Source organism: Syngnathus typhle, linkage group LG1 (assembly GCF_033458585.1).
Source record: "Syngnathus typhle isolate RoL2023-S1 ecotype Sweden linkage group LG1, RoL_Styp_1.0, whole genome shotgun sequence".
NCBI lineage: Eukaryota > Metazoa > Chordata > Actinopteri > Syngnathiformes > Syngnathidae > Syngnathus > Syngnathus typhle.
Genome location: NC_083738.1, coordinates 22,946,369 through 22,971,010, shown reverse-complemented (window position 1 = coordinate 22,971,010; position 24,642 = coordinate 22,946,369). Strand labels below are relative to the sequence as shown.

The window sequence follows — 24,642 nt, the reverse complement described above, 5'->3', positions numbered from 1 at the left end:
GCTATGGAACAAAAGTATATTTGCATATATATGCACAGAATACATAATATGCCTTTATTTATAGTTTAACTTAATTAGTTCATAAATAGTAGTTTCACATTGTGTACAACATCAATATCTAAAAACATAAAATATACATAAACTAATAGATATTTGCATTGCAATTAAAATCTAACAGCAACTTCCAACGCTTCATTGGTGTGGTGCCAACAGTATTTTATAAAGTATGTACCTGAAAGCAATGGTTGAGTGAAAGTGCAAGTATCTTTACAGAAAAGAACATTGGTAAAGTTGGTCATTTTGTAGAAAATCCCTTGAGTACAATTTATTTAAATGTACTTACAATATTGGATGTATTAAAAAAATAAGTAGCCATATTTTTCATGATGTTTTTATCTATTTTAATATAATTTATTATTTAATAATATTAATTATTAGAATTGTTTGCTTCAGTGGTCTGCATATTGGTCCCACATGAGTAAAGTTACCCAGGTCATCACACAGCACTGGTGTTGTGTGTGAATCACTGAATTAAATGTTCAAATTGTGCATAAAGTTAGTCTTACATTTAAAATCAAATCAAAAAATTTGTTGAGGTGGCACTAATGGTGTAAAGACTTTCAGAACCACTGATGCAGACAATTTCACATTCAACACAAATGATCCTTCATGTAAATCAGCAAACTGTCATTGATCTGATGTTTTGGGGGGGGGGGGGGGGGAGTATTCATATGCAAATACAGCCAAAGTAACATGATCATTCAACTGATCCGGATCATATTTAGTGTCTCATGCCAAGACGGCAGGCAGTCAGCAGCAGGGCGAGACGGTGGCACCGTCACCATAGCTAGCACGAGACGGCAACGGGCTCCTTGCGAAGGTCTGTTTCAAACCGCACCGACTACAAACTGCGGTGGTCAGAAGTCCGGAGATGACTGCTCTGCATTGACGAAGAATGTGGTCAGTTCACCTTTGCCCTTGACGTTGATGACTCCTCGGCGCGTGACGCCGTAGCCCACACTCTGGACCACCTGGGCTGTTTCCTCTGTGACCTAGACACAAAGACGGGAGCGGTCAAGCCGGGCAAGGAGACGAGTTAGTGGCGAGTGGACTGACCTGGATCTTGTCCAACACTCCCGTACTGTCCATCCTGCTGGCCACGTTGACCGAGTTTCCCCAGATATCGTACTGCGGTTTATGAGCCCCGATGACTCCGGCAATGACCGGGCCCTGGTTTATTCCTGACGATAGATATTGAGCAGTCAATTCTTTCATTGCAGACTAAAAAGATAGATGTTCAAAACCTGTCAATTTGGAGATCATGACGGCGGGGAGATGGTCTCACCAATCCGCAGTTTGAAGTTGTTGAAGCAATCGGTGTTGATGTGCTCCAGACTGCTCATTAAAGCAAAGGCAAACTCCACCATGGAGCGCACGTGACTGTAGGACAAGTCGCATTCCTGCAAAGGGAGCCGGAAAGAGGTGGTTTCAGGTATCAGAGGATGTGATCCTTTGCGACCCATATACCTTTCTGTCATCTGATGATTGCGTCAGCCCCGTAGCCGCCATGTACGTGGTGCCGATGGTCTTGATCTTCTCCACCGAAGAAAATTTCGGTTTGGATAGAAGCTGGGCAACCGAGTGACACGAAAGAAGGTGAAGCCGGGCGTACGTTTTGGGGAAAAAAACCTTCAGACGTTACCTCGTCAAAGGTGATGATGATCTCGTTGAGTAAACGTAAACACTCCAGACCGTCTCTGTTGACGCTGCTCTCGCTGTAGAACTCTTTGAACTGAGGCACAGAGGCGAACATGATGCACACGCACTCGTACGACTGACTGTACAGGTCCTGAAATCAAAGACAGCCCATCAAATTTCAGCGGCAAGTCAAATTGATTTTTATAGCACCAATTCGGAATAGAAATAATAAGCACAGCGTTTGTCAAAAACAACCGTTACATTCTCAGGATAGTTGAAACGTTTCAAAGAGAAAAATGAATGAATCACCTGATTACGGACAGTTTTTTCCATGAAGAAGGAGGCCACATGAAGCGGCATAACGTTATGGAGGAGAAGCTTGTTGACATTCTCCACGGTCTCCATTTCCTCTTGTTCCAGCTTGAAACAGTGTTCCAACAGGAAATCCACGCGGCAGCCCAGCTCATCCTGATTAAATGATTGACTGAATGTTTTACTTTGAAAAAGGAAGTGACGCACACACGGACGCATCCACGCACCTGTCTGGCCAGTATGAGGCAGACAATATAAAAAATGACCAGCCAAACCCCAGACATGATCTGAGGGTCCTTCAGCACACCGGGCCTGGGAAGGGAGGCACAGATGGAAATGAATCAGAGAGCATCATTCCAAGGGGCACCTCGTGGGTGTCAGAAAAGACCGCTCGCTCACTTGATGGTGTTGTTGTACAGCAGGTCGACGAGGCAGAACGAGCGGTCGGCGTACACGTGGAGGAAGAGGGCCAAGTAAACCACCACGGCCAGCGTGAGGAGCAGAGCCTTCACCAACAGACATATCCTGACAAAGACGATGACTCCGAGCATGGCCAGCAAGCAGCAGTACAGGTAGTACTGGATGGATGGATGGATGGACAGAAAGACAGTTTGAGCATGTATTCTACATTTTGATTTATTCGTGTGCTCTTTTACGAGTCAAGATTAAAAAGTGCGGAAGATTTATCGCGTTAGTCAGATGTACAACAAATGCTCAAATGTTTGCACACCACGAGGAGCCTACATGCTCATTGGTAACTCACAGGCGTAATGTGGAGTTTGAGACCCTCCAGCGCGCTCCTGTCGCTAATTTCCGTGCAGTTGCTTCCTGGGATGAAGACCTGAGGAAGTGCAATAAAAAAAAAAGAAGGAATAACTAAACGTGGGAATGCTGCCGCCAACGTTGCCAATGAGGCGAAATAATTTCCACAAGACGAAGATGATACTCAATGATTTGCTATCAAACAGTGTCATGATAAAATGCGCTCTCACTTATTTCTTTTTTTTTAACAAGAAGATAAATAATAACTTTGCTCGGAGGCCGGTATGCATCAATTCTATTTCTCTTCATTTCAAAATCGATCCTTGCGCTGCTTCACAAACAGGCTGGAAATGAATCAAGTTTATGAAGAGAGGTTATAATAAATAAATAGTTATTATACTGTATAATTTGGAATGAAAGCAAAAAGGCTCACAAAGTTGAGGATGGCCATTAGCAGCGTGATGAGCAAACTCAAGCACACGATAAAGAGACGCAGCGCCGCCCTGGTGGAGACCCCAGGAGAAAATCCTGATATACAATTATTGCATGTCTTGGAATGCCATTTCTGAAGACAAAACAGAAAGGAAAATAAATATTAAATATCCATTGTCATGTTTTTTGTTTTGGTGAGTTTGACCAAGCATACCTGCATGTAGCCACAGAAGGTGATGGACAGAAGAAGCACCATCACAGCAAATGTGGCGCTGTAGGACACGGCCAATTCAAAGTTCCTGGCAAGTACGCAAACACATTTGTAAGACAAAAAAAAAAAAAAATAAAAAACACACAAATCCACTCTTCCGAATAATATTGCAGGGCGTCACTCACCTGTCAGAAACAAGTATCTGGACAGCAAACAGGGTGACAAAGACGAAAGCGAGGCAACTCATGGACTGGTGTAAGCCTTTCACTTCCGACAGGCGAAACTGTAACAAATATGAGACGTGAGATCAAGACGCCACAGAGGCCGGCTTCCTCACTTCCTGTTGGACGAGTGGCACGACCTGCTTCTCCAGGCGCACGTCATTGAACAGCAGCGTCAGACAGTTGAGTCGCTTGGCCCTCCTCCTGCGGAACACACGCACATACGGATCAGAGAGAGACAGCGAGAGGCAACGAGAGATTTGGGAAAAACCTCAAAGCTACCCTGCGGTGTCCATCGTGTCCAGCGACCCCCTCACGCAGTGATCTACAAACAAACTGAGACAAAAAAATGACTACATTACAGAAGAAACATTCCGGGCATGTTTTGGTGAGTAGTTATTTTGCTTCTGCATTAAAAACCTCAAGCAAGCATACCTGGATGGGCTGTTCTGACAAAGTGGTCTTTCCTGAGGGAGACAGAAATTTTCCAATCACGACACATGATGGCAAAAAGTGGCACTTGTAGCGTGTGCTCAACATACAGCGGACGACTGCTGCTGGTTCACGGTGACCTCGTTGATCTTCTTGGACAACTCAGCTTGATGGTTGTTGAGTTCTGCGAAGGGTCGGACGTTCTGCCACGACTGAAGGTACATGCGCATGGACGCCCGTTGCCTGTTCTCGACTGTGCCAAGAAGGTTGCCGGCCTGGGAAATAAAAAGCCACGCCGTCACACTCTTGCGTGTCCCGCCGCAGAATGCCGCACCAACGCCAACCGTTTGCGCTCTTTGGAGCGAGCTCTCCGAGTTGTTGGGGTCCAGCACCAGGTAGGTTTGTCTCCCTTGAAGAAGAGGATTCCGACTCCCCCCGTCGCCATCCTCCACTTGGAACGCTCCGTTCAAGTGTTGCAGAGTCTCTTGAGTGATGTGAACTCGCCTAGTCGACGTGAAAATCACACGTTTGTTGCCTTTCATTACAGAAAAGCCAAAAGGCAACTATCCTCACTCACCCGGGAACACCTCCAGACTCCATGTGATTGGCTAGCGTAACGTCATGTGACCAGACGTCGTACTGCCATTTTTGCAAGCCGATCACGCCCGAGAGCAAGTTGCCCGTGTGCACGCCAACACGCATGCTGAGTTCCACTCCGGTGGCCTCTCGAAGTTTACTGAAATCCAAGAAAAGGTGAATAGTTGGAGCTTGACACTGAACAACGGACACCTTGCTGTCTGTGAATAATTGACGCCCAGTACAAAAAAAAAAAAAGACAATGTGAAGTTCTTTTTTTTTCTCTCTAAACAAATAAAAAATTTGTAAAAGAATTCAAATGGAGCAAACAACAAAGTGAGAAAGGTTGGAGCAAGTATATGATGTAAAGAGGAAGTTGATGGTCTCGCCATGCAAATGAGCCAACCTGATAGCGGTGCACATATCCAAGCCCATTTGAACACAGTTGCTGGCGTGCGTGGAGATCGGGTCAGGCAGACCCGACACGCAGTAGTAGCAGTCGCCCAAGATTCTAATGCGAAGGCAGCAGTTCTTCTGTACAGAGTAACAGCATGTGTGGCAAATGTAATGGCGTGCCTTCAAACAAACAAACACACACACACACACACTCTTGGACTGGACATGGCGATACCTGGGCGATGTCGTCAAACCTGCCGAAGAGCTTGTTGAGGACAGCGACAAGCTCCTCTGGTGAGCAGCTGCTGGCGAGCCTGGTGAAGCCCACAATATCTGCGTACAGAATGCTGGACACACACACACACACACACACACATTATACAAGATGGAAAGCAGAACAGCTTTTGGACGGTTTCCCTCCTCACCTGACGTCTTTGTGCTGCCGTATGTAGAGGCTGTGGAAGTTGCGTTTATTTTCTTTCTCTTCGATGGGCTTGGTCAGCCTCTTGATCAACTCCGTTTTCAGCTCTATGGCGATGTAACGCGGCAACACCGACAGCAGAAGACGCTCCTAGAAAGAACGAACAACCGTCTTTTTCTCAGCGTCTCGCTAACGAGTGCCGGCTGCCATCACACCTGTTGATATTTCCTGATTTCCTTCTGGGAGCGGACGGCGCTGAATTGCTCTCTCTTCCGATTGGATTTCCTCAGATCGTTTTCGGTGGTCCACAAATGGAAGACCCCGATGCAGTTCACGCACAAGAACAGTATGCCGTTTGCCACCAGCTGAGGTCCAAATGATGGATTAACACGAGTGCAAATGGTAAAAGTGGGTCAAGTTGATCGAAAATATCGTCCCGGTAACCCTTATCAACTTGGACGCACCTGCACAACCAAGTCCGGCGTCTCCGGGCTCGTGACGGAGACATAAACACTGATGATGATGATGTGTGAAACGCTGGTCCAAATCCCAACTATGAGAGCCCAGGCCAGTGAAAGCGGCAAAACAGTGTACACGCTCAGGGACAGGAAGAGGAAGAAGGCCACCTGAGGAGGACGGAGGGATGTGAGTTTCTTTCAAAATGGGCCGGGTCACTTGACTTCTCCCCACCTGCTCCCATGTTGTGACGGGTCCTCCGGTGAAGATGAAAACAATGGCTGTCATGTACAGCGTCCCCCAGACGAAGAGGGCCAGGGCACCAGCGCAGCGTCTCACGGTGGCCAGCCATGGCAGGCACACCAGCAGGACGGCACTCAGACACAGGACCACGCCCAACACCGACAGAGCCCCCACGTGGACTTCCACATTCTGTGCACCAAAGTGAAAATTTTTAATTTAATCGAGCGGCAAAACAGTTTGCAAGGTTGACATCTATTGTTTTCTGCACATGTTAAAGTAGCATTTGTTGGAAGGTTTAGAATAACAATAGCACCTATGCTAATTCATATTAGCTTGACTATGGATTTTTGTGTTATATGTTAGCATGAAGCTAGTGGATATTTGTTATCCTATGTTTGGTTGAAGATTTTGGTGTTTAAACCATTTTTAATTCTCTTTTGCATTATTTGCAAGTTGTACAGTAAAGTTCAAGTCAAACTTTAAATTTTGATGCATTCAAAGGATGCGGGGCACAGATTTTCACTCAACGGAGACGGGGGATGACTGTATTGACACCCCCCTTGATGCCAGACAAACAGATAGACAGACGGACACACACACACACACAAAACTGCAGTTTCTCACCCTTCCCATGGCTGGAATGAGGACGATGATGGCTATACAAAATGCCAAAGACAGCACCAGTCCAGACAACATGGCCGGTGTCTCCTCCCCACACTGCAAACAGCCCCTGTGAACGGACCTATAGCAGCAGCAGACTGCTTCCGCCACGGTGGGCCGCGACGGTGGGCTTCCATGCTCGTCTTCATGCTCCGCCGAGTCCTTAGGTGAGCTGCACTTTTCCTTTTTCGTCCTCGATTTGGAAGCAGGTTTGATTTTTCTCCTTTTATTGAACTGATTCCCTCGTGGAGTATGTTCCGAGAGGATGTCAGAAAAGCCAGAGTTTCTACTGAGGTCGCCACTGAAAGCAGTGGTGGCGTAGCTAGGGCTGGAGCCGGCGCTGCCATAGCCCGAGTCGACGGCCCCGCTCTCGGCCGTCCTGCTCGACAAAGAATCCACCAGCAGATGTTCGGCTAGCTGGACGGACGCTTGACTTTGTGAGAGTTCTGACTGGCTGCCCGACAGTCCTTCAACATCAGCGGTGTCTGCAATGTGGCCAAGTTCCAGCGTATTGATTCCAGTTTGGGCCACGCCATTAACCTGCAATGCTGCTGCCGCTTCTTGCTCAGGCCGCATCTTCTACTAGACTCTTCAGCGCTCGTCTGCCCTTGAGGAAGTCCGGCCGATGTGCTCCTGTGGAAACACTTCCCCATGTCATCCTTTCACACTGCAGAGAGGGGTGGCTAAACTTTTTCTTTCAAGGGCCACAGACAGAAAAATCAATGAATCAAAAGACTGGAAGGTGGAATCTAACCCTATGAACTGTGAGGCGGACATGATAACCATTGGCCCACTGTGCCACCTTGTAAAATATCAATTTATTAAAAAGAAAACTACTCTGTGATAAAGCAATAAAAGGCTTTCTCAAGATTTTTAGGTGGCCGGTTGCCCTGTGTCAGACTACAATAGATCCGTCCCTGTAGTGAGCAGCAGTAGAATCCCATCTTCACGTTCAGAACCAAAACGAGCAATCTGAACTAAAATGACTTTGACATAGAGCAGAAAGTAGAGAAAACAATCGCAATTCCGGGGTGCGTCTTCATGATGAATGAAAACAAGGAAGTGAGAGGAGAATGAATTTCTTGCAAATGTCTTTGTTGTCCATCCAATGGTGCATGCGTGTGTATGCGTGTGTGTGCGTGTGTGTGTGTGTGTGTGTGTGTATGTATCTGTGAGAGAGAGAGAGAGAGAGAGAGAGAGAGCGAGAGAGACCAGTGTTTAGTACAGCGTTCCTCGTTGGTGCTGTTGAGCCCCCACACTGAATACTCAACCATCGATGGACGACGTTGAAGTCTTGTCGCAAAAGAAGGTCAACAAAAGCAAGATCATAACAAAGTCAAACCCTTAATTCTATGATAATGATGTCCTCCGCTTGCTTCTCTATTATGCTAAACTCGTTTGTCTGGTTTTTTTCTGTCACACACTCCATTCAGGTGTGTTCTGGAATGTCATGACAGTGACTCACCTTGACAATTTAGTCACAACCTAGCACGAATATCAGATACTTTAATCTTCCTTTGCTAGATTTCTAATCATAACGATGGCTATCATAAAATATTACCGTCAGCAATGACCATTTGAAACCGAGTACAGACACAACAAAATAAAAAAAGTTATTCCATATTGTTTGCGGTGTATGAAGTGTGTCAGAAAAGTTACAGGACTGGGGTCGTAACTTGAAAATGTGCCAGTCAATCAACCGGCGTGACTACAAAGAGCGCCTGTGACATTTGGAAAGTTATGAATTTCGTCACCATGACAATGCACCTTTTTTTTTTTAACTAATGTGGGAATCAAACTCATTGTACCGGCACACAACACAGCCATCCCATCCCCAAGGTATGAATGTTGTCACCTTGACATTTCGCCGAGGATCAAACCCTTCTTAGCTGTGCTGAAGCAACCTCATAACTAACTGACCTGGTTCTGTGGCATCGATGGGTACCGGATTAGCAGAGGCGGACGACATCGAGGTTGGCCCCAAAGACGGAGACTCTGTTTTTTTAAAGAGTCCCATTCAAAATGACTACCACAGCACCTGTCATGCAGCGATACGTTTCAAGGATTAAACAGAAACTTAATTGTACTGGAAGTCTAATTATTGTCCCTTACCTGTGGCGTCAAGCAGGTTTAGCCCACAAATGGAAAATGCACATCAGTAACATCTTCAGCCGTGTTGGAAAGGAAAATATGACAAGGGATTACATCACCGATGAAAAGGGAACAAGTGCATCTTCGAAAAAAAATAATGTTATGTACATAAAAAGTACAACAACTTTCAAGGTCATAGCGTGACGGACCTGAATAAAACTTCACTGCCGTTGTACTTTTTTTTTTTTTTTCCAAAGACAATCAAGACATTCTTGACATTCAACGTGAGTGTTGTCCAGTTAGCTTACCTCGTGACACACGTTCAATTTAGTCATATTCCAACAGCTTGATTTCTGGCCAAAAATCGACCAAACAAACCCATTGCCCTAATAATAAACTCGCTTTTAAAACCCAATGAGAACAACCGAGAGCGATCCGGCAGGTGAGCGAGAATTCCAGCGCGAATGTACACACACGCACACACAAGCTCTTTATTCCGTTGTTGAGCTGGGCGGGTGAGTGCGCGTGCACGACGCCAAGTTTACGAGCGCTTTCAGCTATGAGTCGATATTCTGTGGTAGAAGCAATTTTAATTCAAGTGGGAGGAAAGAAGGAAAGCGACAATCACAGCGCGTTTTTGGACGTTTATTGAACGGGAAGAACACAGATTCAAAAATAATAAAATCTCAAGGAGCATGAAAAAGGTATAAACACTGTTGTGACAAGATGTCGTTTCTTCTGTTGCATCGGGTGTGGTGTCTTTGAGCAAGGCATTGATACCACAAACGGCTCCTCAAATGCAGAGGTCAGCTTTCATGCACATCGCGGTGGTCCGCGGCCCTCTAGTGGGCCGTGGCGGAATTGCGGTGCTCCGTTAAATTGGAAATAATTGTAATCTTCTTTTTAAAAGATAAAAAGGATTCATCATTTATACTTGATTTGTTTTCCAGCTAATTTTGTGAATCGTTTACCCATCCAAATTATGTCAAATGGAGCTGAAATTCCCAACATAGCCATACAGATGCTAATCAATCGCATGTACAGGTCTAACCTCCTTCAGTGCAAAATAAAATAATACAGTAATCCCTCGTTTATAGCGGATAATTGGTTCCAAAAACCACCCGCGATAAGTGAAATCCGCGAAGTACGTCGCCAACAAGAAGTACTGGGCCGCCTAACGAGTTAGCGGAAAGATGTTAATTCGCGATCGTGCTAACACGCGAAAACGGACTTCTAAAAGAATGTAAACGACCATTTGGAGCAATACTACATTGTACTAAAGGTTAGACACATGTTTACTCAATTTAGAAGTTTTACTTTGACTTTTAAATGCTTTTTTTTCAATTCGGAAAATAAAATCTGCGATGTAGCGAAGCCGCGATAAACGAAACGCGAAGTAGCGAGGGATCACTGTTTCTGCCAAAGCAGAAGTTCCTGAGTTGCTTCTTGGTTACAATGGTGGTCCCTTGGACAAAAGCAGTCTAAAACCTTTGATATACCTGACAGATAATTTTGCGGGCACCATGGGGAGCGGTAGATTAAAAAAAAGACATTTCAGTTGTGTGACCCTGACTAAACTGCAAAAGTTCTATTGCTCCAAAAGAAGGGCTGAGAGCACATTGAGGTCGTTCTCGGTCGGGTTACTCTGCAAAACCAGCATCACCATGTTGTCCTGACCAGGAAACACCTGACAAAGACGCTCTCTCAATTCCGCTGTGGCCTCCACCGTTCTGCTTACTGAAATGGCCTCGGGGCCTTGCTGTTCTCCGGACTTGGGGTGATGACTTTCCTCTCCCTGCCTCCCTTCACCTGCTCCAATCAGAGCACCATCTGGTGTTTGCTCAGGAAAGTTGTGGACTGGAATTTGTGAGCGCAGAGGATTAAAAGAAGGGGAGTTCTTGGCTACACCAGCAGGGTCGGGTGTCCTGGTAGGGAAATTGCTGTGAGAAAAACAGTGTCTAACTTATTTCAGAATGATCCCACTAGCGTCACACCTGCGGTCCGAACGGAGGAAGTCATCCAGATGAGGGCCCTCCCTTCCCAGTGGGTCATCTGGAACCATGAAATGATCACCAACAAACGTGTACTGAAGCAGTCTGCAGGGGAGATATGAACTGAATTTCATTTGCAATGCTTATTTAGGATCAGACATGAAGTAAAATCAAAGCAGATACAAACCCAGATACAACAAATAGTATAGTGTGAAATAATAAATATTGTTGAGTCGAGAAAAGTGATAGTAGTAGGTATCACCACTAGAGGAAGCCCACGTTATGTATTGCGTTCCAAGGATGCACCAGCGAGAAGAAACACAACTGTCGTGTCCTCATTGGTTTCCGTGGCCAGTAATTCCACGACCATCTCATTTAATCCAAATCGTAATTTTGTTTGGAGCCTTTTACCTCTTTTTGATGATGTCTCTCCATGCGTCCGACTCCTCCAAAAGGTCCCTCAGATTGTCGTTGGTCACAATCACGCCGCCTGTCTTTTGCGCCAGCTTCAGCATTAGTCTACAACAATCATCTGATATTATTGAAAAACAATAACCGGTGCAAGTTTTCAAATCTCTAAAGACGACATCTTGCTGCTCGTCCAACCTGTCGTCGTACGAGCTAATCCTCGTGCCCAGGACCTCCCTTGAGGGTGTGTAGGACAGGAGGCCCAGCTTCTGCAGCTCTCCTAGATAGTGCTGCTCTGTGGACGTCAAAAACCCAAAACCGTGTTTAGACGAGGCTGGAAGGAAAAAACATGACAATGTGAGTCACTGGAGGGAACAGGCGTAGCCACCTCTGGCGCGGGGGTCGCTCTTCTGACGCCACTGAGGCAGCAGGGCGCTGATGTGCCGATGACCTCGCTCCCAAAAATGCTGAACGGCCAAAGCGATGCCTCGGCACGAGAAGAAGTGGCCGAGCCCGTGACTGCGGAAGGGGAGAAGCTTCAAATGAGAATGAAGGGAAAATAAACCCTGGATTGACAAAATGAACGCTTGTCGTGAAAAGTCACAAGTCGGGTTACTCGTATCTCAAGAGGCCACCCTGGTTGTAAAATTCCCTCCGCAACCTACACCTACCTCATGGCAACATTGCTCCCGTCAATGATAATGGTCCTCAGCTGGGGGTTCCCCGGTTGATCTGTTAGCTGGAGTTCAAAGGGCGTCTGCAGACCCTCCATGAAGCGCTGCTTGCCCGTCACCACCACAGAGGGAACGCTGGGCGCATCGCGGCATTCCCCGCATCTGGTGGGAGAACGCTGAGCGGGGAGGGTTCCTTTCAAGCAGCTCGGTTTTTGAGGCTTTGGCCGAGGGCTGCGAGTGGAAGATGAGGGAAACGTTGGTCCAGGTGATTCTTTGGCCTGATTGGAACGTTGAAGGACTTGATTCTTGGGCGACAGGTCCAGATTTGCGACAGGTTTAGCTCGACTTGGTGTTTCTGGGTCACTTTTCTCAGCAGCTTTGGTCATTCCAGTTTTCTGACTCTGCTTCTCCAAGCCTTCCATGCCAGCACTTTTCTCCTTCTGCAGCTCCAGGAGCAGCAGGTGAGTGGAGCCATCTGGCAACATGCTGCAAGCCTTGGCCACCTTGTGCTCCAAGTAGCCGCAGCTCACGGCAGCTTTCTTCAGCACTCCCAACACAAAGTCGTCATCCTCTTTAGTTTGTGCGCTCCCAACGCCGCCGGCCTGACGTCCACGGACCTCGCCTGGCACATCTGCTCCTCCCACTGTTTCGTCATCCATCTCACAAGGCGGTTTCCTCTTGCTCTGTTCCCTGCAACTGTAGTCCTGCTCTTGCTGAACCAAATCCAGTATCCGAGAGGCTTCTTTGGGTCCCGTTCGGCCGAGGACCCGTTTAACCACCTCTTCTGTGTACCCCATGGTTGTGAAGAATTTCAACAAAAGCCCAAACTCTTTGTTTGGCGCCGACAGCTCCCGCACTTGGTCCTCATCCTGGCCGGCCGATGCCGCCACATGCTCCGGCTGCTTTTCTTCTCCCGCATCTTGGAGAACCTCTTTTTGCTCTTCCCCCAAAGTCATCCCAGGTAGGCTACGCTCATGGAAGCCTACTTCTCCTTGTCCTGACTCTTTCACCAAATCCAGCAGGGCTTCCTTCACAGATCTCGGAAGTACGAGGAGATCCAGGATGTGGCGGTCCTCCTGTTTTTCCACCAGCGCTTTGAAGGCCCGCAACTCACCCGAACCTCGTTCTTCAGCGTCCGAGGAGCCAGCCTGCCCCCCCTTATATCGATCCAAAAGGTCAGTAATGAGGGAATAGGCTCGCACCACTGGCTCAATGAGACCAGAGATGAGCAGCGAGCCCGGAGAGCTCACCTGGTTTGATGTGATGCAACAAAAATAAGCATTGTTACTTTAAGAGCCTCCATTTTTTGGAAGATTTGAAAAGCATTAATGAGTCAATGTTACTGAGGACTCACCACGATGTCTGCTGAAGTGCTCTTGATCATGCAGTCCATGAAGAAACCTTTGGCACCGCAGAAGATGCAGTTGAGCGCGGCGGGATAGGATATCTCCTGCCGCCCCTCCTGGTTCACAAGTCCTTTCACAAACATCTAAAAGACACACTTGCCGATCATCTGCACTGCCAACCGCTCGCGAAGAGGCACAAGGGGGTGTCAAACCTTTGCCGCTTTCACGTCACAGTCTGACCCCCGCAGTCGCAGCCACATCTGGCCGTTGGTGCCGAGCGGGACGTCACCAGTTCCGATTGTGAACGACACCTGGAATATTCTCTCCACTGTGTCCTGCTGGGAGCTCAGGGGTCCCCGCAATACCTCAGGGCACACAAAGTCATCCCCCACCTTGCCTTGGTCGTCCATCCTTCGTTTCCTTTACAATAATGGTGCCAAAAGAAAGTTTAAAACAATCTTCAGGTGGTCAAATGTTCTGTTTTAGTGATGAGTAATATTTTTCAGGCAATTTCTGAACGAGCACATTTCTATTTTATGTCAATTTGAGCTACTTGTTTGTTTGTTTATTTCGAACATTAAAGAAATACAAGAAAAAAGTAAAAATACAGAAAAATGATAACTCCATAGTACAATAGAAAAAAAGAAAGAAAAGGAAAATGACATTGCATTATAATTTTCCCTTTATCGTAAAATCACTTGAGTGGACACTTCCTACAATTCCCTGCTAGAAAAAAAAAATGCAAAAATGGATACTGTATTCAAAGATCAGTTTGTTTTAACAAATATTCAATATATAAATAACCAAGTATATAAGTACAGGTTGCGGATGGAAAAACAGTGGCATTCTTTTCAGGTAACGTTGAAGCGTGCGACTTGCCAAAACACACACACACACACACAAACAGCACAAGGCAATGACAAAAAGAACATCAATAAAAGTATTAGCGTAGTTTTCCTACCCTGAGTTGCTGCTCTTCGGTCTCGATTTCCGAGTGGCTCCGACACGCAAGCTTCCGTGATCACATCACTAACTTCCTAACCTCTAACTCGAAAACACAACAACACAACAAAACACGACACAACACGCGATCCGCCAAGACAGGACAAGCGGACCACTAAACCCAGAAGCACCGAGGCAGCGACGAAAGCGAAACTAACCGCGAAGAACACGAAAACAAAAGAAGCAAACTGAGCATGACGCAGTTAAGAAACACGTTAAACAATGGGCCAAAAATGTCTATTCTAATACCACCTACACGTCGCACACACATACAAAACAGAAAGCGGTCATTTAAGCAGCTTTAACAGTTTCTCAAGGCGTTGAGGGGGGAATTCCGGTGACGTCAAAACGGTTTTTTTTTGTTTTGTTATTATCAAGTCTTCAAATGTATGCAAAGGTTTTGAGACAGCCCTCATTTAATAACTTCACAGGTTGGAAAGAGAACAGCTATCTTTTATCTTTTCCAGTAAAGTCCATAAAGGAATGTTTTGAAATTCGAAGATCAGTTTCACTCTTCCTGGGAATGAGAATATTTGCGGCAACAGGCAGACAATAGTCAATACCTCAAGTCTGTTCAGAGGAGTTTTTTTTTTTTTTTTTTTTTTTTTAGTTTCTTTCCTTTTTCCTCCAAAACAGCAATCTTTCCAATTCCTAATTTAGATATCAAATAAATCTTTATGAGATGAAAATAAACTAAAAACAATTGTTCAAAAAACAAGGGAGGCTCTCTGTCGCATCTTAAATCATCTGAAAAGTTTTGGGAAACTTTCAATGTTCCTTTATCTTCAACACGTGCTACACTAACAGTAACTACCGGACAACTGTATATTTTTAACTGAAGTATTGACTGGATGCCAGAAAGAGCCACGCATGCTGAAAAAGCACAGATGCTTTTTCCATTTTAGGGAAAGCCTAAAAATAAAAATATCCAAAATATTTTAATGTATGGAATATGTATGTATTTATAACCTGTGAAGCGTTCTTGGACTTGAGTTAGCGTTAGCCTGCATTTGGCAATGATATTTCACATTGCTTAGCGGCACGTGCTAACGCTGGCCTCCACTGAGACTTACAGCTTATGGCGGTCCGGAGTGAACCCAGCAGGCTTCTGGCGATGGCGCCTTTGCTTTGCCGCTGATTCTCCATCTGCCACCGGATGCGAAGAGCCACGGCGTGGATAACAAACAAAGTCACACGCTTGCTTGCATGCTTCCGTGGTTGCGCATCAATGCTGTTTACGACAGTTACACATTATTAAAAGTTTTAATGAGAGTCTACCTTTGTTAGGGTCGACTGGGTTAGAATGCATCTGTCTGGCTTGGTGGTGGCAATCACGTGTGTAACTAAGCACAAAAGGAGGCAAGGTCGTTTTGACCAGATAAACTTTATCTGCCAGGTGCATTCATGTTCACCAGCTAGTGTGAGAACAAATAGTACAGTCACTGTGAGACAGAGTATATATTGAAAATGAATGAGACGGCAAGACATCTATAATACAGCATAGCTAGCTATTTTGAATGCTCCAGCAAGCTAGCTCCATTGAAATTTTTGCTAGTAGCTTGTAGCTAGTAGCGCAAGATAGACTGATCAGAAAGCTAGCAAACAAAATCCAAATACAAATTGATTCATGCTTTTGCGAAAATTCCGAGCAGCCTCACGATGCGAGCAAGCACAGACATTGGGTTACAATCACGAGTTATTGACAAAAGTTTGGGGGAGATGAAAAATACCGTCAGGATGATTTTGGTGCATGTTAATAATAGCTAACTAGCTTAAAAGTCTTTTGCTGTTTAACATTATTGTTGGCAACGATTAAAAGGCTTTGTCGTCTCTCCACAAGCATTCACCCGGCCGCTATACTACAAAGGAAAGACCAGAAATCCGGAGAAAGTGGAGTACTTCCACCCACCCATCAGGTTGCCCCTCTCCAGTTTGAGATATGCCTTGTCCCCTCTTTCCATCATCACCAGGCCCGCGTTAGTGGCAGCTTCCCTGGTCACATCCTGGTCACCCGCGAAGGCTGAGATCACTGGCCATCCGTTGAGGACCAAACTCACCTTGAAGAAACAAAGTGAGGAGGTAAAAAAAAAAAAAAAAGAAAAGTCAAGTTTGCAGAGGAGGTACCAAGAAGGGAGAACGCACCTGTATTGTCTGCCTGTTGTAAACTTTGACCACATGAAAGCTAAAACTGTAGACTCCCTTTCTTGGAGCCACAAAGAGACTCCTGGCGGGATCAAAATGGCTTCCGACGTTCACCAAGATCTGTGAATAAAGAAGAGGACCCTAATGCGCTGTCCCCTGCTTTCCACCCCACCAAAGTCCAAACTACCTGGTCAAAGTAGATGGTCATGGTGTGGTTGCTCATCTCCGAGGGTTCGTGGTTGGTGTTGCGGATGGCCGAGAAGGCCACCCTGCCCGTTCCCGACCTCACCGACATCCCCAGGGCGTTTGTCGATGGCTCTGCGGAGGGGGTGGAGTCGCACACCACCAGACATTTGCCCTCCAACACGATTGGCTCCGTGTCATTCTGGCAGCGGACCCCCGGGGGCACCCAGGGGGTGACCAGAAGCACTCCGGCAAAAAAGGCGAGGTGGGGCCAAGGAGGCTGAAACTGCATCTTTCTAAGGACGTGTTACTTGGTGGGATCTTCACAGGTGTGGATGGTGCTCTGCTTCAAGGCCACGAGACATGATGCAGATCCTCAAGGAAGAGCTTTGCCAAGACCGGGTGGAGCTCTCATAGCAGAGAGCACGACGCCCTTTTTTGGGCACACAAGTGAAGAGCGATCTTGCCTTGGGTGGGACCGTAGAATTTGAATTAAACAGACTACATGTCCCGATCAGAAACATCAATCGGCAAACTTCACAGGTATGGATAGACTATTACAACCCGGGCGGTTGGTAAAAGTCAACTTTCTGTTTTAAATTTTGTAGTGAAAAGAACACTTGTGGACACATCTTTGTCGTGAGCAAAAACCACCGACCGTCACACGCGAGAAGAATAAAGAGGACAACTTACCGTTTGCATGTGCACGCAGACAACTTGTCCACTCCAGCTTTGCCTCTGCTATTTCTTGCCGCTCATTCCCGGCCAAATTTTCTCTTCTCCGCTGTCTCCCCCCACCGACTCCCACCTGCTTCCCTTCCTGCCTCCTCAGCTTTTATTGGCTAAGAGGACAACAGCGCTCTCCAAGCAAAATGATCCATTCTGGCGTATGATAGTGGATATTTTCTCCTCCAAGCTGTGCATGAAGTCATCAAAACAAACATATACTATTTTAGACCACCGCGCAATATGGCATCTTTTGTTGTCACCCGCACAGTGTGCAAGGTTTGCTTTGTCAAAGTTGCTTTCTTCATCCATGTTAATTAATCGTCATTTTCATATTTTTACCTGATGAAATCATATTGAAATGCAGCTTCAAAACCAAACTGCTATAAATAAAAACTCTTTCAATAGCTCACAGTAAGGAAAATGGCAGCCTATCATATTTGTGCCACCACATTCCCTTAAAGAGATGCCAGGCTGGACTCTGAGTGCGCCTGGTCCAATCTCAGTCCATCCACATCCCAATCACAGGCTCTCTCGAGGTCTGTCCCATTTTAGACTATCTATCTATCTATCTATCTATCTATCTATCTATCTATCTATCTATCTATCTATCTATCTATCTATCTATCTATCTATCTATCTATCTATCTATCTATCTATCTATCTATCTATCTATCTATCTATCTATCTATCTATCTATCTATCTATCTATCTATCTATCTATCTATCTATCTATCTATCTATCTATCGTAGTCAAAAGAGATGATCATTTGGGTTCTGTAATAGCAAGATACAGAGAATGTTGAGGGGGAAACAAAAAAGTCTGACTGTCAAGTTCCTGAAAATGTCACATGATTGTTAAGTGGAACCATGTGACAAGCGGGAAACAATGCCGCTTATGCAGAGCGACAGCATTCCTGTCTGATTTAGTGCTCAGGTGAGTCATAGGTCGAACATATGAACCATTGGACCCTGATCGGGCGTGAGTCTTCCGAGCGTTACAACGCAGAGGAGAGAAGAGACGCGTGCACAAGATCATCGCGGTATGTTTTGCGCTTTGATTACGATCCAATTTTTGTATCTTATGATGTTATCAGCTCTCCTTTTGAATGACTTTTACTGAAGCTAAACACAACATTGGCTGAAAAAAAACCCGTATCACAACAAACTTTGTTCCAAAAAAATACCGTATTTTCCGCCCTATAAGGCGCACCTAAAAACCTAAAATTTTCTCAAAAACCAACAGTGTGCCTAATAGCCCGGTGCGCCTTATATATGGACCAAATTCCTAAATTTAAACTGGCCCAAAGCATTGTGTCATGAAATCAATCATAAGTGGCCCGCTGAAGACTATGAGTCATGACTCAAAAAGACTATGGATCATTATTTTATGATTATAAAGTAATTTGTTTCCGTCTGAAGTTGAAATAAAAAAGATAAAATGGAGAATGATTTGATTTGGATTAAAAATCTGACATGATGCATTAAGGGTGCGCCTTATAGTCCGCTGCGCCTTATATAAGGATAAAGTTTTAAAATGGGCCATTCATTGAAGGTGCGCCTTATAGTCCGGTGCGCCTTATAGGGCGGAAAATACGGTAATCATACAATCGTGTCAAATCATCATGGCACACAAAGGTCAGAAATGCAAGCCGGGTGTCTATTCAATATCCGAATGGATTTTGTAAGAGTAGAAAAACCGTTTTGAATCACTGCAATAAACGTTTATTTCAATCACTCTTTTGTTTCCCATGTGAATCAAAAAGTTGTGCGGGCGTGTCAAGAGTTTACGGAACAAAAGAAGAGCACACCTAATCGTGCAAGGTGGAGTCTACATTTAGAGACGTGTACAAGCGACTTTGAGATACAAACGACGGGACTTGTTTTGCTTGCGTGGCAGAAATGGCCTCCCCGTGCGGCAGTCAGGCTCAGAGGCAGTTGGAGTGTCCCTTGTGCGAGCAGGTCCTGGACGACCCCGTCACCACTCCGTGCGGACACAACTTCTGCCAGGCTTGCCTCCAGATCCGCTGGGGTGCCAGCGAGACTTGCAGTTGTCCCACCTGCGACAAGACCTTTGCCAGCCGGCCCGAAATAAGCGTCAACGCCGCCTTTAAGGAGCTGGCCGACACCTTCAAGAGGATGTCGCTAAGTTCGTCCTCCTCGCCCCCGCCCGGAGACGGCGAGGTGGCGTGCGACGTGTGCGCCGCCGCCTCCCTGCGGGTGCGAGCCATCAATTCCTGCTTGGTGTGCCTCACCTCATACTGCCACACCCATCTGGAGGCCCACCGCAGCGTGGCCACCTTGAAGATGCACAGGTTGATGGCACCGGTCGCCGACCTGCGGGAGCGTCTGTGCGGGCAGCACAACCAGCTCCTGGAGATGTTCTGCCGGGACGAGGGTCTGTGCGTGTGCCGCTTCTGCACCGAGAGTCAGCACAAAGGCCACCGTGTTGTTCACATTGACCAGGAGAGCGAGGAGAGGAAGGTAACGCCGTGGCAATATTTCCTCAGCAACATGTACAAGGGCATCCAACTCCACTATCCCGCTTGGTTTTAAATCTCCAACACAGCTGATCCAAAAGATCAAGATTGTTATTTGGCTTCTGCCCAACAGCGACCAAGGAGTCCAGCTAAAATTTCAGTTTCAATACATTTGTATCTTGTATGCTCCAGGTCCAAATGGCGACGACACAGGCCGACTTTGAGCAAAAGATCCAAGACAGACAGAAAAAGATGGAGGAAATCCAAAACGTTCTAAAACTCGCCAAGGTTCGTCATACTCCTTGCTGAACGTTTCCATGGCGGTCATGAGGCGGCGTCACCCTCTTATCCTTCACCAGATAAGAGCAGGAAATGAAAGGACGACCAACAAGACCCTCTTCGACCGCCTGATAGCTTTGGTCGAGGAGAGACGAGGGGCGGCCGACGCCGAGGTTGAGCAGAGTGAGAGGGCGTCTGAGCAGAGGGCTACCGGACTGGTGGACGAGCTGCGGCGGGAAATTGCTGAGCTTCATTCGAGGAACATCGAGTTGGCGATGCTGATGGACACGGACGACCATCTGCACCTTCTACAGGTGGACATGAGACGCAACGGGTTTGTTGCCAGTCACACGCGGTGTGACCTCTGACCTCTCTGTGTTCACATGGGACAGAGGTTTCCCTCGTTGACATCGCCTCCCCCGACAAGAGAGTGGGCGGAGATTACCGTGCACCCTGAGCCCAGCGTGGGGACGCTGAGAAGGGCGCTGTCCCAAATGATTGGCTCCATCCAGACTGAGCTGGAAGGCCTGAAGACGGACGGTGAGTTGCACATTCCGTGTATTCAAAACATCTCGAGACCTGATTTCTTCTCGCCCTCAGAAATGAAGAGCATGCAAAGTTACGCAGGTAACGCCGTTATCACTGATCTCATCTTGGTCCATGACTATTCAAGATAACAAAGATTCTGGTTCCAACAGTGGACGTGGAGCTGGACCCGGCTACCGCCCATCCCAACATTTGCCTTTCGGAGAACGGCAAGCGGGCGGACCGCGCCGAGCTGCTGCAAGTTGTGCCCGACAACCCTCAGCGCTTCGGCCAAACGAGGGTTCTTATCCGGCAGGTTCTATTTCCAGGTGACTACTATCTCCACTGTTCTACATCAACACCAGCACAGCCATACTTTCCCATCGCTTGATAAGATCTTTCTCTCCCATCAGGTAGAAGTGGGGAAAAAGACATATTGGGATGTGGGTGTGGTCAAAGAGTCAGTGAATAGGAAGGGCCTGATCACCTCAAAGCCTGAGAACGGTTTCTGGACCATGCGTCTGAGAGGTGGGGACGAGTACCGTGCTCTGGACTCACCGTCGGTGCTTCTGACCTTGGACGCGAAACCGCAAACCGTCGGCGTGTTCACCGATTACGAGGAGGGAATAGTGTCATTCTTCGATGTGGATGCCAGGTCTCATATCTACACTTTCACTGGCTGTGTGTTTACCGAAAGAGTTTTCCCTTTTTTCAGCCCTGGAGTTAGTGATGATGGGAGGAATTCTGCGCCACTGATCATTATGAATGTAAATCAGCAAACGCTGACGCCTTCACTCCACAATAATGTGGCACTTGTTAACAATTCATTAGACTTGTCACAACAGTAAATAAAACATGTCAGAGCCATTGAGCGTCTTTTTCCCCCCAACTCATTCTCTGTCTAAATTTAAATAGTTGAAGAGTTGTGCGGCTAAAAAATTCAACACTGCCAATGATGTCGAAAAACAACCACAGAGATCCCACCGCACATACACAGCACAATTGTTCAGTTTTCAATGATAGCTTGAAATTATTTTTATGCAAGCAATAAAAAAATGTTAGTTACCTGAATGTTGTCAGTCACTTAAATGTTGTTGAGATCAACCGGAGTCAAATTCCCTGTTTGGCATGCACGGACTTGGTCAATAAAGCTGATTCTGATTCAAGGAAAATAGTGAAGTCCAAAAATGATTACGTAAAAGTATTTGTTCTAGTCGCTCGAGCTCACACACATGTAAAAAGGCTAGCCAATTTCTGAGGCAGCCATTTTTTTCTACACCATTTTTATGTCGTCATTGTTAAGCCGCGCCCCGAATGTGGCTACCTACGATGTTGGACGAGCAAGAAAACAAAGTTCCCTGACCGGGAATCGAACCCGGGCCGCGGCGGTGAGAGCGCCGAATCCTAACCACTAGACCACCAGGGAGCTGATAGGCGAAGCTAACATATACTTTTTTATAATATAAAGCAATAATTTAAAAAAAAAAAAACATACTACAAGTCTCGAATCCCTCCCAGATCGTACTTTGGAAAACCCTCATATCCTTTCGTGTAGTGAAGTACATATTTTTAATTGGGCGATAAAAAAGTTCATTTCCATTAATTTGTTTAACTTTTGAGTCATTATAACTATATTTAACCTTTAATAACTGTTTGTTTCTTTCAAGTACAAATTCAATACGATGGTGTCGCTAAGGGTTTTTGTGGGGTGATAAACTAAAGTTTGAGAAGGCGAGTGCAGTTGCGGCTAGTCGCCTTCTAGAGGGAGCCATCGAATCTCTTGTAACATATCGAAGGAACGAAAGCAAGGAGGGAGGGAGGAAGGAAGGGAGAAAGCTAGAGCCTCACCCCACGATGGCGGCCACCATAGACAGCAATGCCGTCCAGGCACCCAAGAAAAAGCATCTCGGTATCCCCGAAGCAGTGTTCGTGGTACGTGAGCCCTGAGCCGTCTCGCGTGTTTCATGTGCAGAGCCTGAGCAGTTGGGCTGAGAATGGCCTTCTCGGTGCTCGTCGGAAGCGTTTTGGAAGCGTCATGCTAACACAAAGCTAACTCGCTAACATACATCTCAAAAGTGTGCGCCAGACCGCCACTTCCATTTACGGGCTTGAAACTTTAGTGTTGTTCAAACGATGCTGTGCGAGCGGGCGTCCGCTTCTCTCATTGTTCTATATGCAAATTAACATATTGCAAGCTACGTATAAATTCAGAATCGTGCAGGAGCACCGTCAAGAATCCATTAACAGTCATTATTATAAAAAATGGAATACCTCAAGGAGAACTGACGCGGTATATTTGTGTTGGACGGCAGACAAGAGAAGCCGAGGAGGTGGCTAAAGTGCCTTGCTTAAAATTGAAGACCTGGTCTCTTATCATGGGGCCAGAAAAAAATATGATATGAATTGAATGAATGAGATATTTGTTAGCGATCAGGTATACCAGATTGCTTAGTTTGTTAGCGATGTGATTAAATGACATTAAAAAAAAACTCTGAAAGTCTTTTCAATAGAAAAATGGATGCTACAAAAATATTGCTTAATTGCTTGTTTTAACATGAAATATCCAAACTAAGAAAAAGAGTTACCCGTGAATAGGAATAAGAATTTAATCAATGTATTTGGCAGGAGGACGTCGACTCATTCATGAAGCTGCCCGGCAACGAGAAGGCGGACTCGGCTCTGAGAAGACTGGATGAGCAGTACCAAAAGTACAAATACATGGAAGTCAACCTATCACAGAAGAAGCTGAGGTAGGCGGTAAACCAGGCGCCGAGGTCTTTCCTTCCTCCTCCCTGACGTAATCAGTCCTTCACTGGGTTTCAGGTTGAGAAACCAGATCCCACAGATCAGACAGACGCTAGAAATCCTGCGACACATGCAAAAGAAGAAGGTATGTTTGAGTTTTTCCGCCCGCCGTGATGGTCTTGTAACTCGCTTTTTATGTATTCATCACCAGGACACCACAGAGCCTTTGGAAACACACTTCATGTTAGCCGACAACGTTTACTGCAAGGCTTCGGTACCACCCACTGACAAAGTGTGCTTATGGCTCGGCGTAAGTCAACTTGGAGGGGGGTGGGGGGTTATGGGTCGTCCTCACCTCAGCTGGTTGTGTGCACTACATACACCTCACAGGCAAATGTCATGTTGGAGTACGACATTGACGACGCTCAGGCCCTGCTGGAGAAGAACCTGTGCACTGCCTCCCGAAATTTGGAGACACTGGAGGAGGACCTAGATTTCCTGCGAGACCAGTTCACCACCACCGAAGTCAGTATCCTTCCATATGTATGTGTTGGCAACCCTTCTGTGTGTGCGTGCGCCCCTGTTGTTGGTTGTGTATGGTACCTTTTGGCCCTTGACCCCTCGCGCTAACCTCAGACATGGCACGAGTCTACAACTGGGATGTGAAGAGGAGGAGCAGAGAGAGCCTCCTCAAATCATCAGAAAAATCTTAATCCAGATTAGATGAAACACGGTCCCCTCTCACCCCCATGATTTTTCTCTTCAATCAGAATGTGAGATGGATCGAGGGCTACGTTTGTTTTCAGATCCAAATGACACTTTTTCAGTTGATTACTGGGAGGGGGGGGAGGTCATTTTATGCTTGAGCTCCTTCTCCACCTATTTTCATGTTTTTTTTCTTTGGACTCTATTTATTTGTCTATCGTTAAAACACCAAGAGCAGCAGTGGGCCATTAGACAAAACTGACGTTTGTTACTTGGCAATCTTTCAGTACATGACACATTAGTATCCAAAGTGGAAAAAAAAAAAAAATTGGGGCTTGGCGGAGAAACCGGACACTCGATGAAGAATGTCCTACTCGGCACATTTCTGCTATCCTAAGACGAGGCAAGCAAATGTGTGTATGCGTTGAAGCGAGGTTGTGTCCTTTGATTGGGAAGAGTTGAAAACAATGTCAACAGGTCAAATAAAAGATTAGGAACATGCCTGTGCTGCTCCTTGTGTCCTAA

General features: G+C 46.2%; 4 protein-coding genes, 1 non-coding gene and 1 pseudogene across 8 annotated transcripts; 2 read left to right on the top strand and 4 right to left on the bottom strand.

Moving 5' to 3' along the window:
* Positions 1-701: 701 nt before the first annotated feature.
* LOC133155646 (adenylate cyclase type 2-like) lies at positions 702-9,404 on the bottom strand. 2 transcript variants are annotated; one of them, XM_061281131.1, is made up of 27 exons: positions 9,220-9,404; positions 8,933-8,985; positions 6,785-7,453; positions 6,152-6,349; positions 5,926-6,087; positions 5,677-5,826; positions 5,466-5,611; positions 5,276-5,387; positions 5,051-5,178; positions 4,646-4,804; positions 4,413-4,572; positions 4,179-4,343; positions 4,072-4,103; positions 3,919-3,972; positions 3,777-3,840; positions 3,601-3,698; positions 3,419-3,503; positions 3,206-3,337; positions 2,774-2,851; positions 2,410-2,588; positions 2,238-2,322; positions 2,008-2,166; positions 1,703-1,849; positions 1,528-1,629; positions 1,346-1,460; positions 1,117-1,241; positions 702-1,052 (listed from the first exon to the last, which is right to left on the bottom strand). In XM_061281131.1, the coding sequence occupies exons 3-27, from the start codon at positions 7,394-7,396 to the stop codon at positions 918-920; spliced, it is 3,582 nt and encodes a 1,193-aa protein (XP_061137115.1). In that variant the 5' UTR covers positions 7,397-7,453; positions 8,933-8,985; positions 9,220-9,404; the 3' UTR covers positions 702-917. The 2 variants fall into 2 exon arrangements, with proteins under 2 accessions (XP_061137115.1, XP_061137124.1); XM_061281140.1 differs by lacking the exons at positions 8,933-8,985; positions 9,220-9,404 and adding an exon at positions 8,741-8,813.
* Positions 9,405-9,540: 136 nt separating this feature from the next.
* khnyn (KH and NYN domain containing) lies at positions 9,541-14,647 on the bottom strand. Its single transcript, XM_061281145.1, has 9 exons — positions 14,292-14,647; positions 13,543-13,750; positions 13,339-13,473; positions 11,982-13,234; positions 11,699-11,829; positions 11,509-11,605; positions 11,314-11,421; positions 10,906-11,007; positions 9,541-10,836 (listed from the first exon to the last, which is right to left on the bottom strand). The coding sequence occupies exons 2-9, from the start codon at positions 13,738-13,740 to the stop codon at positions 10,500-10,502; spliced, it is 2,361 nt and encodes a 786-aa protein (XP_061137129.1). The 5' UTR covers positions 13,741-13,750; positions 14,292-14,647; the 3' UTR covers positions 9,541-10,499.
* A 1,050-nt stretch (positions 14,648-15,697) lies between these two features.
* Positions 15,698-22,029, bottom strand: si:dkeyp-74b6.2 (cerebellin-1). Of its 3 annotated transcripts, none has more exons than XM_061281227.1 (5): positions 21,734-22,029; positions 17,351-17,573; positions 16,662-17,124; positions 16,475-16,594; positions 15,698-16,389 (listed from the first exon to the last, which is right to left on the bottom strand). In XM_061281227.1, the coding sequence occupies exons 3-5, from the start codon at positions 16,947-16,949 to the stop codon at positions 16,192-16,194; spliced, it is 606 nt and encodes a 201-aa protein (XP_061137211.1). In that variant the 5' UTR covers positions 16,950-17,124; positions 17,351-17,573; positions 21,734-22,029; the 3' UTR covers positions 15,698-16,191. The 3 variants fall into 3 exon arrangements, with proteins under 3 accessions (XP_061137211.1, XP_061137220.1, XP_061137223.1); XM_061281236.1 differs by having other exon boundaries at positions 16,662-17,090; XM_061281239.1 differs by lacking the exon at positions 21,734-22,029 and adding an exon at positions 17,726-18,184.
* Positions 18,247-21,738, top strand: LOC133155665 (E3 ubiquitin-protein ligase TRIM39-like; annotated as a pseudogene).
* Positions 22,022-22,093, bottom strand: trnae-cuc (transfer RNA glutamic acid (anticodon CUC)). The gene has a single exon. It is a non-coding gene; the product is annotated as a tRNA-Glu (tRNA).
* A 346-nt stretch (positions 22,094-22,439) lies between these two features.
* Positions 22,440-24,618, top strand: vbp1 (von Hippel-Lindau binding protein 1). The gene is made up of 6 exons (XM_061281249.1): positions 22,440-22,599; positions 23,293-23,417; positions 23,491-23,557; positions 23,624-23,722; positions 23,803-23,941; positions 24,049-24,618. The coding sequence occupies exons 1-6, from the start codon at positions 22,522-22,524 to the stop codon at positions 24,123-24,125; spliced, it is 585 nt and encodes a 194-aa protein (XP_061137233.1). The 5' UTR covers positions 22,440-22,521; the 3' UTR covers positions 24,126-24,618.
* The last annotated feature ends 24 nt before the right edge of the window (positions 24,619-24,642 follow it).